General features: G+C 41.2%; 1 protein-coding gene across 2 annotated transcripts in view; it reads right to left on the bottom strand.

Moving 5' to 3' along the window:
• Positions 1 to 14,743, bottom strand: part of LOC146680023 (guanine nucleotide-binding protein G(q) subunit alpha-like) — a 34,803-nt gene extending 20,060 nt beyond the window's left edge. The window contains exon 1 of one of the 2 annotated variants that reach the window (XM_085449203.1): positions 13,370 to 14,743. In XM_085449203.1, coding sequence (XP_085305329.1) covers positions 13,370 to 13,505 — 136 coding nt within the window. In that variant the 5' untranslated portion in view covers positions 13,506 to 14,743. The remainder of the gene's footprint in view (positions 1 to 13,369) is intronic. The other variant, XM_085449202.1, reaches the window with a different exon arrangement.
• Between the last annotated feature and the right edge of the window lie 757 nt (positions 14,744 to 15,500).

Here is a 15,500-nt window from a genome sequence, read left to right on the forward strand (position 1 = left end):
GAGGCTGTAGTTACTGTACAGGAACTGAATGAGTAACTGTCAAGTGGCCGTATTCACCTTGAAGGAATTTAAGAACCTAACCTGATGACCAGTGCAGCCATGTTTTGGCTTTTTCCTCCTGTAGAGTCAAAAGGCAGTCTAGTTAAGGTCACCATTCATTAAAATACAAGAGCAAAAAGTACTCATATTTACTTGAGAATTTATATTTTGTTACCCCATACCTCTTAGGCAAGATTCACACAGATATTGCTTCAATGCTAGACAGTGGTCGGGGATCACTGTTGGTGCGATCATCACACTGACAACATTCATTCATTACATTTAACACAACTAACAGTTAGCATTAGCCAGCTTAATGCCTGTACACTGTAAACAGATTACTCAGTGATCATCTTCAGTTTGAGATTAAACTGCACAGACACCAACACTGTTCCCAGGATATTTTTTATAATGTGGTAGCAGCCATGCTGGAGCAATATGAATAAAACAAAATTCGACTGGCTGACTCGTGCATCGGTGCTTGCAAAGTTGAACTTGGCAGCGCAAAGCAGAGCAACAGATACACAATTCAGTTGGGCAGCACATGACACACTTCATTTAACGTGACCGAAGACTGAAACACCCACAACATTTCAACCATACACCAAGCTTTAATCTGGACAAACTAGGAGAGTTTCTTACATCATGGCTGCACAGAGCACTCACTGGTGAACAAACTATTCAACATCCCTCATATACTGAGGGACGTTTATCCCATCTTTACTCTAAAAAATAAATAAATAAATAATAATAATTAAAGAAAAAAAAATCTCCATGTATGAGTCATTTAGGGCTGCAACGATTCTTCGACACAGTCGATGACGTTGACTATGATTACGCAGAATTTTATTGTTGTGACATCAATTCTCAATGGGTCACTTTTAGGGAGTTTGTGCGTCGCATTGATATCTTGTTTATGTTAGTATAGTAATGTTTGTGTTTCTACGGTAATGTTTGAACAGCAATGTTAATGTTTGCATCTGTACAGTAATGTTTATGTTAGCTTACCTGTCAAACGTCTCAGGGTGATGCTTGCTAAGCTAACACCATTTCAGTTTCATTAGCTGAAATGTGACAGTAAAACATTAAACAGAAGTAGCTAATTAATAACTAATAGTTAATATTAGGTAGTTAATCTGGGTGGGACTAATATATAGTGAATGCTACATCGTTTCCAATTCTGTTTTGTTCTGTTTAACTAGTAGGCATATCAGTGAGTTTGTCCTGAAAAGAGACTCTTGCACCTCTCAAATGGATAAAGTCATGACAGTGAGCATCTTTAGCATGGTTATCAGAAGCTAGGAGCATCATCTCAAAGATGAGAGCGAGCCTCACTTCAGAGGATGTTCACTGTAATCGTGAATTCATGAATAAAAAAAAATAAGAATAAAAAATAAGAATAAAAATAAGAATAAAAATTCAGCTTTAGTTGAACTTATGGACAGAAGCCATTTTTAGTTTCCTATTTGCACATTATTTTCTCATTTAAAACAATTCTAGCACTTACTTAATATTTTTATACATTACATTTTTTATTCTGACGGTCCTATTGAGCAATGTTAAAAATACATTTGATATTTTCAAATTCATACACTTCCTGGGTAATTACTGTAATTTGCTGTGGGACGAGAAAACAGGGCAATATTCACAGGTGGGCAGAATTGAGCCTAAAACAGGAGGTTTGCCCACAGGAAACAGATAAATGTTACTGAAACGATCGAAATAATCTTTAGTTGCAGCCCTACAGTCATAAATGTCAATACTAAAAGAGTGACAAATGGCTAATATTGACCAATATAACTTCCCAACTGAAATATCCAGATGTTTCCCTATAACTTGTTCTGATTGAATGCAGTTAGGTAGACCGTTAAAGGGAGAGTACAGTAGATCCTAAAGTGAACAGGTGCATTGCCCTTGCAGGTGCACATAAAATACTCCGAAGACAAGGCTGCTAATCCTTTCTTAATTAACTTGATTGCACAACTCTGTTGCTTGTGAAGCTCGCACACAAGAATTTCACTCACATGTGCTGTACCAATGTACCTGCACATGTGATGTGACAATAAAAGTGATTTGATTTGATTCTTGAGTTGTGACAGCAATAAATAAAATGTACCAAATCATTTTTACATCTTGAGAATGCATTGCTACAAGTATAAGTTTAACTGAAACACGAGCTGATTCAGAATTTACACAATAAAATACCATTTACCCAACTTTAGCCGGCTGACTTAAGGTGTCACTACAGTATCCGAGTTGCCATAGCTAAAATGGTTCATTTCAAACAATGGATAAACTGAGGCGCTGCATCAAGGATGAGTACAAAATAAATAAGGAATTATCTGAAGTTCATGATGATGCTGCTCGTGTCCAGTCCAGAGCTGATTTTAGCGCCAGTCCAAATCAAACCGATACTGTGGCTCTGTAGTTTTAGATAGCAGCATTGCACAGTGAGTGACAGCAGTGCACCTGGAGTTTTGCACATCTAGAACTCAGAAACCAGTTGTTTGCTTCCACTAACAATAAAAACAAAAAGCAATGTAAGCATGCATATGTTCTGCCTCTGGTGTGTCACATCTCATTAACCACAGGAAAGAAGAAGAAACAACCTTAAATTTTCCTTACACTTTAAAAAAAAAAAAAAATAGGAAAAATAAATAAACCCACCATGCCCTAGTTAAAAATGCAGACAGACTTGTGGGCACCACATACCAGACACCTGCCAGGCCATTCCTCTAACCAACTGCTAATACATTTACAGCTACATGTGTACTTCAAAGACTGTTCCAGTGACCGTCATTTTTCACATGCCTTCCAAATAAGAGGCTGACTGGAAGGAATGGGTAAGGGGAAAGGGAACCCGAGTCTCCCGTCCTCCGTTTGTAGGGTTGAAATGTGTCTGCATAAAACAAGTGGACTGTAAAAGCACATCAAGATCTTCGCTGAGAGAAAGAATGAGAAAGAGACAGAAAAGGAGAGGGGCAGCAAGCTCAGGATCTCTATTCCAGTTTTGAGAAAATTCCTGGCATACTTTTCCTTCTAAAGGACTTGCATGTCAATTTAATCATTCTGCCTATTTTGGTTCCCATTTAATCAAAACACTTGTTGTACTGGAAGAGCAGCATTTCTCACTAGACAGAGGTTTCGTAGTTCACAATCACTCAAGTAATTGTGATTCGTCTTCAACTTCACTTCCTTCTTCCTAGGCCAAGACTTTGTCAGGAACTTGTCTACAGCAAATTTGTTGCTGTGTAAACATGCAAAAAAAGCTTGTCTTTTTAAGTAGCTGCACAAGCATTACATGTGTGCATAAATACCAAAAGGAACAAGGAGGTAGTTATGTAGAAAGTGCTACCTACAGATATTTAATTCTAGTGATTTCTCAAGAACGTCAGCAAACTGAAACTAGTTCTTTGTGTAAGTGCCACAGCTGCTCATGAAATACAAACCATTCATAACCGTGCCCAACAATGATGTGCTCTATTGAAAATGATCAATATTTTGATTGCTATGTGTCTGACATAATTTAATGGTTCTATAAGGCAGGTAGGCGGGGCCAGAAGGACTGGGCGGTCTTTCACAGGCCTGAATGCCACATAACTGCCGAAACTCTGGGTGTGCCAACATCAGTTTGCTAAACTAACAAAGCTGCCAGACAAACAGTGCAGAACTACTAACACCTACCTGTTGTGTCTTTGAACTACACTGTGAAACTCAAGCTTCCTTCTACCAGGTACAAGAGCTTAGGACTGCATATGTACACATCTGGGGGAAAAAAGCTAAGCAGGATGGCTGATGAAGTACAGGCATAGCAGCACTCATGACATAAAGTGGACTAATAAATCCTTTTACAACAGAACACATGGATCATTGGGTCTATTATGGTCGTCTGTGACGGACTACAGACGCTGCTTACCAAAAGGTCCAGCCTAGAAATGCTTGTTAAAGTACCGTAATTGTCGGGCTATAAGCCGCTACTTTTTGCACAAGCTTTGAACCCTGCGGCTTTTAGTCAGGTGCGGCTTTTCTATGGATTGTCCATGAGCGGATTTGTTTTGTTTGTTCCGCTGTTGTACGGCACTACGTTGCCTGGCGGAAGGATCGGAGTTCAAGAGTGGTATGTTAGTCACATGTCCATCCGCCAGGCAACGTAGTGCCATACGAAGTAGCGCGAAAAACAAACTTCAAAGTAGCGCTACGCGTTCAGCTGGAGGCGTGGATGATGAGCGGCGATAAACTTGCAAAAAGCAAGTTATGCCCAACTCCACCACTGGATTCTGACAGCGTGGGAAAGTGTGAAAACATCCACGATCACCAACGGATTTCGAAGGGCTGGACTGCTGCCTGATGGAGAGGAGGCTCTTCAGAAGGTGTTCGACTCTGACACTGACAATGAGGATTTCTTTGGTTTTGAAAGTGACAACGAAAGAAAGGAGCTGAGAGTGGATGATGAAGCCACCCTGAGCCTGTTCGTTTCCGACACTGGAGGAGAGGACTTTGGTGGTTTTAGTGCGCAGGAAGAAGAGGAAGATGGTGGTGAATGACTGACTTTTCTTCTTGTTAAAGCCGTGTCACTGCACCTGAGCCTAAAAGGTAGTCTGAATCTATTTTTCTGGTGTGCTGTAGGTTATTGTTATGTACTACATTTGTTACTCATTTATGAAGCACAGTACATGTTTTGTACTTGTAATTACCACTACTTGTACACATACCCTAAAAGGTTATGCAAATATGTACCCATAACTTGTTTTTCAAAATATTAATAAAAGGGGTGTGTCTCCAAACAGCCATCTCTTTCCTGACAATTCGATTTGTGCATATTCTCTTACATATGATAAGTCAACATTGAAACACCTGCGGCTTTTAGTCAGGTGCGGCTAATGTATGTACAAAACAGGATTTCCCCCTGCTTTTAGCTTGTGCGGCTAATATTCAGGTGCGCTCTGTAGTCCGGGAAATACGGTAATTATTCAAATTTTACTAAGCAGAGGGCCAGGTAACTGTTGGGTCTATGATATTACACAGCCAAATCTTAGCAGTGTTCTCCCAGCAGATGGGAGCACTCTTCCTTACTTCTCTGATGGCAAGATCTAAATAAGATCGTCCAGTGACAGCGATGGAAATCTGCAGTTCTCTCCTGTATTTTGTTGTGTCCAAGTAAACTGGAGCATAGCCATTTGACCGGAGCAATGTGCAACCACTTTCTGCACAGGTGTGTGGACGTTAACCTGCTGGCACAAGCACTGATAATGTTGACAACACTCAGCAAACAAATCGGACATTATGTATGCAAAGTAGGGCAGCGCAATATGGCCAAAAATATTTATCACGATATACATTTGAAAATTTGCGATAAGGCACTGCGCATGCGCGTTTTACCCACATTCTATCGCGATATTTCATTTTCTTATCATTGCCTAACATTATACCGGTATTACCGTGAACTATATAATATGGCCCTGCCCTAACGCAAAGTACGACAGATTCAAGCAAAATTTGAAATACAATTTGATTAAAGAATGTGATCAATGGTTTAAATAGCTTTCAAGTATGGATTTAACCTCATCTACTGGACTGCAGTTTTCACAAAGACACAATCTCTCCAGTGTGTCCTGGGTAGAGTTGCCAGAAAGAAAAACCCTAAGATATTAATACTAAAATGTTCAACAATAGTGATACAAACAGTGCTCTCTTTGCCAGGTGGCACATAATTTTACACGGTACTAGTGGTGCAACGAATCAAAAATCTAATGGTTCGGACCGGATCACGGTTTTAAGTCATGGATCGGATCAATTTTCGGATCAGCAAAAAAGAAAAAAAAAAGACAGACAACTTAAGTATGTTTTGCCTATTAAAAACATTCAACTCAAGACTCATTCCACCCAATTATATAAAAACAAATTAAGGTGCAATATAGGGCAGTACAGGGCTTTGTATCTACCACTCCGCTGTGATATAATGAGCGGTCACGCAGCTTTCCGCTGACCTGGAGGTCCACCCGTTTGTAGTTGGGCAACAAAAGATGCCTGGGACAGTTCAGCCATAACTTTTCCTGCTCATATATGCTTGGAACGATCTTGTCACTGAAGTGGACGCGCAACAGGATACCATAGCGTGGCTCAAGCACGTTCATCACAGTTTAAATCCCTTGTTTTGCACAAGGAAATACGGCCTCCCGTCTGCAGCTAAACACCCCAGTAGCTTTTGTAATAGCTTTAGCCCGGTCGGACTGGGCAGCAAAGGGCTGCTTAAATACCGCAAACTCCTCTGCTCCTCCACTTGGATCGCTAGCGCTGACCATAACTATCGCTTGACAGACCTACCACGCGCACCATACACACACACTTTTTTCCTTCTTTTTTGAATCTTCGAATCACGTGCGTGCCGAACCGTGGAGTGGGATCGGTTCGGATTACGGATCAACCGTGATCCATTGCACCACTACACTGTACCATGGCAGACCTTCCTCTCACCAACAACCAAAACACTCAATGTTCATCACAATGAACACTACTTTAAGAGAAATTTTAAGAGATCAGTAAAGTTCTTATTTCAACAACATTGAAGTAATAAACAGTTTATAAATGTTAACCTGGCCAACACATAGTTAGCAGGGTAATTGCTAATAGTTACCAATGACCCATTGGCTACATTAGCCACCAGTTATCATTAACGCAGCGGTCGGCAGACTATAGTCATGGATGGAATATCAAACTGTGGCAGCTCAGACTGTGATCAAATGGAAAACTGGGAGGGTTGCTGGCTGTACAGAGCAGCGGGGGAACCATGGCAGAACTGAGTCAAGAGTCCAGAGTGTGAGGAACTAGTCCAAGCAAATAAGGAGTGATATCAGATGGACAAGCGACTGTTTTTACGTGCTGTCGTTAGAAACAGCGACGGTAAACCCAGCATGTGGCTCTGCCGTCCGCTTGTTTATTTTCCACATAAACCTTTCAAAATAAAGCTGAAGATCCTGTTGAGATTTTTCAAAATAAACTGAAATGATGACAAACAGAAGGACCAGTCAAAGAAAATCGAGGACCTTATTTCTAAACGAGGGGCTAGCATGGACATGGTTGGTTATGAAAAGTCTGACACGGACCAGAAAACTGTACTATGCAAATTATGCAGGAAACCGGTCCCCACCTCAGACTCAAACACGACAAACCTCTTCTGCCACCTACGCAAGAATCACGTGAGAGTACGGGGAGAGTTTACGGATGAGAAGCAAAAGAGAGCCGTCAGGTGCTGGAAACAAATAAACCTTAGGCTTTTCCCCGCAGCACGCCATGTAATAAATACAAATAAAGAAAATGGCAGCCATTACAACTTGTGTCTAAAAGTGTATAGTTTCACGCAACGGTCAAAACACGTTACTCCAGGTACACGACGACCAGCTGAAAACACTTCACGCAAGTCAAGTTGCCTGAGATTCACAGAATTTACTGAGAATGTAAAATGTTTGTGATATATATCGCTGTCGGAACGATAAATGTTTAAAATCGGGATATGAGATTTCACTGCATCCCTTCAGTGCAGATCAGTAGAGGCTATACTTCAAATTACTCCCACATAATGAGCTACCTACAACTCAACACCATAGTTGAGGGTGGGAATGTAGATCAACCAGTATCAGGAGCTTTGCTTTCCCAATACGTTCTCCCTTTATGACAACAGAGAAGATAATAATCTGACAATGTGATAATGAGATGAGCAAAGAGACACTTGGCTCAGCATTTTGATCAAAATGCTAATGCACACATGCACCAAGTAAAAATGGCAATGTAAAACTTGGAAAACATAGTTGGGGTTTAGAACTTTTGGTTTTTATTAAAAACAAAAAACAAAACACAAATGAATGCCCTTATAGTCGGCCAAAAGTACATTTCTTAACATTTCATTGTCTCAGCAGTGAATTAAGAAAAGCACTGCAAATTCATCAAAAATTAAAAGAGTAAGTTGCAACCAAAATCATTTACTTTCATCTTAATTCAAAGTTGATAAAAATGAGGTTTACTGCAGTGTGACCACTGCTGTTTACATTTCCACAATTCAAAGACAAACTCAAAACTGATTAACCAGTACGAGTATCTGAATACTCAGCTCCACATACAAGTCCTCGCTGTAACAACTGTCTATATCCTGCTAACAGCTGTGACATGCTGTCAGGGAAGCTGGTTTTATCACAGCTGACTGCCAAGTGCAAGTGAACTGTAAGTAGATCCAAATTCTAGGTGGGTGAATGTTAAAAACAAACAAAAGAATGACTGGTAGTTGATACTGTTATGCCACATTTCCAGAAATTAAGCTGATACGGATGACTTAACCACCATTCAGTACTGCTAGACATACATTTGCAGTATTTGAGAATCCAGGAAGGAAACACTGCCTTCAGCAATGCTATTATGGCTTTGACTATAGCTGATAAACCAGAGGGCATCCCCTACCATGGCCCACAACTGTATAAACACACAGATCTCTCTTTTGGGTCATTTTATCCTGTGTGTGGGTTGTTCATCTGTACTGTCTGCAGTTTTGTTATTTCTACCAAACCCAGCCATGCCAGCCGTTACCTTGGCAGCAGCTAACAGGGATACAAATAAATATGGCTAACAAAGGGCTTATCTGCTTGGCTTACTGTAAGCCTTACTAAGAGAAACCATAATAGGCGTAGGTAGGCTGTATACATGAAACATCCTTGGGTGTTGCCAAAAAACAAATACTCATTAACCCAGATACTACCAACCTGTTTGTGCAGTGCGTGCATTGACAGATGAAGTGTGTGTTCAGTGTATGTGCATACATGCATACATAAAGTGTCCTGAATCCCATTTCAGGTAAGTGTTCAGGTGAGTATCGGGGCCTTAGCGTTTGAGCGTACAAAATGTGCTTTATTATCCAGGTTTCACTGAATACGATCTCAACACCAAACAACAGCCACAAGCCGTTAAGGACTAGCCGATGAGCTGAGCGTTTTACTGCAGGGTCTACCAATACTAGAAATGTGGTAGCTTGTCATCTTACTCTGAATGTTATGGTTATTATAAAAAAAATGCTTTTATAAGAGTTGTGTTTCCCATGATTTATGCTGATGTGCTACAGTGGGGCACTGTGTGTTTGCAGGAGAGTTGCAGAGCAAACATAGCTGGGATAGTGACAAAACAAGAGGAATGGTTCAAAATACGTTTGCCATTGTTGCCAAAGCAGTCATAAGAACTTTACATAGCCGACGGCAGGGCTTGATTGATCGCATTTTAATACTAATGAAAATTAAAATAAGGATACTTTTTTTGCACTTCTGCTAATAAGCACTGTTTTCTTGTTTTCTAAATGAAGTACATTCATTTTCTTTGCAGCAGCGCATTTTCACCTTTCCCGAAAAGTTCAAGCTCACTTGCCGTTTATGCAACTTGAGCCAACGTGATTAAAAGGAAGCCCTTAGTAAACACGAGCCATCTAAAGGAAGAAAACAGGCTTTCAGTAGGTGAGCTGATAGCATGACCACTAACTAATATGTCTGCAGCCGCTTTGGTCTGACAATCGCTTGGGATTTCTCACGCGGTCCACTTTCTGCAGTGAGCAGCAGTTGGATCACGGTGGTGCTGCTTGCCCTGTGGCTACTCTGAAAGTATGGCCAAGGCATGCAAGTTCAGTGCTGCCTGGGCTTCTTTTTGCCCACATCCACATGTGCAGACTTCCCACAGTTTAGGATGCAGGCTAAGAGCAGGTCAGCATTTCTTTGCAGGACTTGCAAGTTCTAATTATGAATCCGCTCTCTACAGGATGACCCAGTGTCCCATACAATGGCCAACACTTTATTAATTTGCCTTCCCTCTGAATTAGATTTAAAGTAATAGAGAATACCCTATGAAAACTTCAAAAACTGCCTCATCTATAGGTGTATGAATACTCAGCCCCATAATGTTTAATATTCAAGATCACAATATCGATCAAAACAATTGTAATAATTATTGCTGCCTAAGCCAACAGTCACTATAAAAACCCATCACCACAAAGTCCATCAGTAAAAGACATTTTAACCCCAGGAAGTCAGAAACCAACTTATCAAAATATTTCAAAGAGTGTTTAAAGTTAAACACGTAGGATTTATTTTAGAGATAAGCAAACTTTTGACTCCTGTGGTGTTAAAGGATAATTAGGAGCAATAAAAGAAGTTTAGTTTAGTACAATTTACTGTTGTACTTTATTCCTGTAGCACTATTTATATATTACAACGGTGCAGTAAGACAAAACAGCAGTTCTACATAGATGAATGAGAAGTTATGCGAGCGCCAAGCAAAAAACATGCGTTTATTTCCCACATGCAGAATTTTATCTCTGTGGCTTCCGTATAGTTCTAACTCTTTCAAGGACAGCAGAGTCGGCTGCTGACATACATTAACTAAACTGATGGTTGCTGCTTTTGTCATACAAAAAATTAAATAAAGCCCTGGGCTTATATTAAGCAGGCTACCAAGTGTGTAAGACCATTACAAAAACACTTCAGCAGTATGAAAACGTTTGGTTTTCTATTTCTTAAACACGAACAAAAACGGATGCAAGCAGTTTTGACCGTTTTAAAGACGTTTGCACAATATGAGCAGTATTGCATGAGAAAACAGGTAGGTTTATAGGCAAGTTTTTCAGTCACATGACTCATTTAACCTTGAGTCAACAGTCGATCAACATAAATGCCTGAATGTCTCCAGTTATTGTTTGCACACTGCAGTGATGCATATCCTAAACTGCCTTTTCTTATGTTCACTGCTAAAGGACACTGTTACTTAACCCATCACAACGCAACTCTCTGCTCATGATTTATTGTTATATTTCTGAACGCAACTTCACATTTACTTTCAAATTTAAAATGAAAGGAAAATTATCCACCCTATTACCAATATCTGTCAAAGCTTCGTCATTGTTCGGGAAGCCAATTAATCACAGCCTGTATATCACTTATAATTATCACAAGCATTTGTACTAAAACTCTGTATTCAGTAAGGAGAGCAAACAAACTGTACACATTTAATTACTTGTGACTTTCATTAGCTACAGAGCAGGCAGCGAGCACTCCTCTGACCCTGACTTTTACACCGTGTACTTACAGAAGAAATCAGGCCTGTTGCTGATAAACAGCTGGAATAATTGCCTTTCAATAAAACAGCAACACTAAAAGGCAACAGCCATTTTACCGCTATATCAAACCCAACTTAGGAGAACTATAAGCATACTGTACAATTAACTACTTTTGAGCTTCATATTCAATTTGGCACAAACGTTCAAGCAAAAGCAAGCAAATTCCAAGTGTCACTTTCTTCCTTCTTATAAGTCACAAAAATCCCAAATCTAACAGCAAATCTAAGAGATTACAAGCCAGTGGAGATAAAAGATCTAAGGGCTATTATACATGCAGTCAAAAACATAATAAAAGCTACACTAAGCATGACAATCTATAAAAGGGATGAAAGAGGTCCATAATAGGCTCCACATGAAGAGAGACAACCAGACGGAGCTAAAACCGACGCTGTAGCTAGATAGCGCTTGGGTCTTTTTCACATAGGCTTAAGTAAACAGGCCATTTCTTGTTCTGAGAGGGCCTTTATAACAGCGAGCACGATCAGGCTGCATACAGTAGAAGGCAATGAGTCCGTGTTACCCTAATTAACAGAAATCACCACACTTATTTCATACAATTATTTCTGACCATCTTGTACAAAAAAAATATATATATTTTTGAGTAGATACCCAATTACACCATTGCCATTTTGTTTCAGTTGAGCTTATTACACTGGGAGGTGAGGGATTTATGCAGTCTTTATACTGGAAGACAAGCATCTATGAAATTTCATGATGTCTGTGCAATACACAATAATAATCCTTTAATTAGCTCTTTTTCACCATTTTCTGTTTTCCTTCCTCCCAACCCCCATTTACTTCTGGTTACCATGAAGCATCGACTCCAGTAGATCAGAGTGACACAGGTATCAGTTTTAGCATCCGAATATAAAGAGAGGAGGAGAAAAGAAAAAACAATTGTTGGTTCTAGTAGGGCTGCATCTCAGTATTTGATTATTATAGAAAGGCATTTTGCCATGTCCTTTTTAGAACTTGGAAATCTCATCCAAGGTTAGGAACTTGACATTTTTGGGAGCATTAAAAAGAAAAAAGGCACTCAGAATAGTTCTCTACAAGAACATTTGATTAACAAAAAAATTATTTTAAACTGTATAAATTACACACGATCTTTCTTACAATCTAGTCATTTTTGATACCACAAGAAAACAGTTACTTTTTAATCCGCTTATTTTTAGTGTTAGATGCTGATGCGGCGGTTTGTGAGAACACCTTTAGCATCAGGAAGTCAGGATTCAGTCACCTGTGACAAACTACACAGTCTCTCAAATATCCTCTGGCATGTCAATGAATTTGTGCGACTTACTGTGAAGTTTACTTAAACTCTATTTCAGGTTACAACGCAAGACACAAACACCAAATGGCATTCAAAGGCATAATGGCTCTGCTAATCTACCTTTAACGCACACAGACACACACCTGAATAGCATTTCCAGCTCTCTGGAGAGGACTCATTTCCCACAGCAAGCCACCTCAGTGCAGGCCTTTTCTAGACTTAATTAAAATGCAGCCCTTGCTCATCACTGAAGCCACACTTCACTCCGAGGTGTGTGTGCACAGGAACAGGCAGAATCTACTCAGGGACAAAATATTTAGTAGTGGAAGCGTTCCAGTTTCTGACTGTAGTTCAAGTAATACTGGCCATTCACTTTCAAGAGTCTGTGTGAAGGGCAAGAGAGAAGCTCGCTGGCAAGATTTAATTCTCAAATAACCTCCTCCATCATTTACAACCCAGAACTGCTTACATCCACCGACCTTGGCCAGTCTCCTCCCTCTGCTGTCTTATGGGTGGTCTTCTAACAAAAAGAAAATCAGCAGGGGAGACGTTTCTCATGAATCCTTGTGGCCAAAGATGCAAGACTACGGAAGCTTTGAAGTAACACAGTAAAGATTACAGACTGCGGATTTTAATTCAGTCGCTGGTTTAAATTCCTGGGTGAGTGGCTGCTTCCAGCTATTCCACCGTTAGACTAAAAACACAACCTGAACCACACGAGTGCATTTTGCTTTGCATATCACATCACACGCAAATCCTGTGGTGATCGGAGCAATTTAGCTCGAGCAATCGTGGGTGTAGTTTTGCATGCGAAAGCTGTAAAACAACACAATCACACCAGTGGTTTTTCGAGCCAGATGGTTTGTGTAGTGTGGGTGCATCCCGAAGCAAAGCAGTGTGAGACAGGAACCTGCACTTACCCAGCAGGAGCAGCTTCAGCTCCCTTCTCGCATCTCTCTTGTCTCGTCGGAGCTGCTTCTCGATCTCAGCGTTGATTCGTTTGGACTCCTTCGCCTCCTCACTCAGGCAACAAGCCATCATGGAGTCTAAAGTCATCACCGCATGAGCGGGGGGGAAGAAAGCCCGTTTGAGGAGAGGTGTCGGGCTTACACCTCACACAAAGTACCAGATAAAAAAAAAGAAAGAAGAAGAAGGCCTCCTGTGTGCACAACAGTCCGATCCCAACAGGTTATATCCAGACACTGATAATGGAGCTCGATAGTCTCGTTGCTTGGTGCAGACTCTGGCCTCCCTTGTTGATGGCAAAGCTGCTGTCAAGTGTTAAATATTTGACAGCTTAACGTTAGTCAAAGTCTCCAGTAAAACCTCAGGCTACAGTGACTGTGAGCTCATCAGAAAAAAAGAAACTAAACATGTCTGCAAATATCCCGAGGAACTACCGAGGGTGCGAATAACCATTTTGATTTCATGGACCGGTATTAGTTTGTTAACTAGCCTGAAAGCTAAACGCTGCTAACGTTATAACCAAGCTAACAGGTTGAATTTTATCTTCAGCGCACTTTGTTTTCTTGCTTAGCCCAGTCAATTTAAAAATATATAGACATATATATTTTTCTTATACTAAACTACTAACTTCGGTCCCACACACAGCGGGACACAACTGCCTGGCGCGGCCACCACATTTGTCCAATCCCCTCTGCTGGCTGCCCGGCCGAGTGCAAGCCTAGCCGCCCCGAAATCAGCGCTCCAAGTTACGCCCGCGCAGTGACAACGAGCCCCAGTCTGTCCATCCAGAAAGGTTGGTTTACTGCCTCGAGTCCTCCACGAACCGCATGCACCTGTGCCGATCAGAGAAAGTGCGCGCTCAGAGCAGGTATGTCTCGCAGGCGGAGGCACCAAGTAACCAGGATAGGGGGCTAAATGGGAAGGCTAATTGTTAGCTAGCTAGGTTAGCTCAGAGAGCCTTCCCTGGAATTGCAGCCCAAAAAACAGCCAACTCCTACTGACAGAGAATCCTGACTGCATTAAACTAGCGTTCCCCAAAATAAACTCGCAAACACCAAACCCCCCTCCCCAAAGTGCCAAAACGTCTTACTGGCAGTCAAATTGACCCTTGTCCTCCGTGCATTTTATCGCTCCTGGTATTTTTTTTTTTTTTTTTCCTTTTCCTGGTGGTGCTGATCGCTCCTCATCACCCACTCCTCAGCTCCGGTGTGGCGCTGTCGATTTCGTCACTTGAGATATAAGTGATTGATAAGAGGAAGAGCGAATCAACACGAGGCGTGTGGGTGTTTCAGGCGGGTCTTTCCAGCACGGTTAACTTCCCAAGTTTGCTTGAGAGGAAAAAGTCATCCTCTTTGGAGGCGTGTCGGAGGAAGCGACTGACATTTGACTGGATGGGCAACGCCCATCTCCTGTCAAAGAGCAGCGCACTCACATACAGCCTGTCTGTGTTGTGCAGTCCACTACAAGAGTTTCACCAGGTCATTTCCGAGACTACTCAAACAACGAGCTGCAGGCAGTGGAAATAAACTAAGCGGCCTTCTATTTAAGTGCAGTAACTGAGTGCTGTGCAGTTTTGAGATGAGCTACTTCTCCTTGCACTTTCGTTCTAAAGCACTTTTCATTAGTACTACCTTCCCAATAAGATGTAATATATGCCGCTCACATTCTGTATAACAACCCCCTTTCCCAGCTTGAAACTTTATAATATCTCATTTATCTGATATTTGAAGTTTAACATTTGTGTGATATTGAATGCAAGACTTGCCACTTCCTCCAGCCTATCCCTGGCATCCTCCGCTGTCACACCAACCCTCTGCATGCCCTACTTCATTAGATCCATGAATCTTCACTGTGGTCTTCATCTTTTCCTCCTGCATTACAGCTCCATACTCAGTATTATTATCCAGTATATCCACCATCTTTCCTCTGCACATTTCTCTCTAACTTTGTCTTCCCTTTCAGCCATCCTGCCATCCCTCTGTCACAAATCACCCCTGACACTCATCTCCACCTTCTCTCCATTTACCTTCTCTGCACGCTCACCTTTCCACCTGACTCCCTCTCATTCGCGCCCATGTATTCTGT

This window comes from Copadichromis virginalis, linkage group LG23 (assembly GCF_057382275.1).
Source record: "Copadichromis virginalis isolate Kocher_CV1m ecotype Utaka linkage group LG23, C_Virginalis_male_GT1.1, whole genome shotgun sequence".
Lineage (NCBI taxonomy): Eukaryota > Metazoa > Chordata > Actinopteri > Cichliformes > Cichlidae > Copadichromis > Copadichromis virginalis.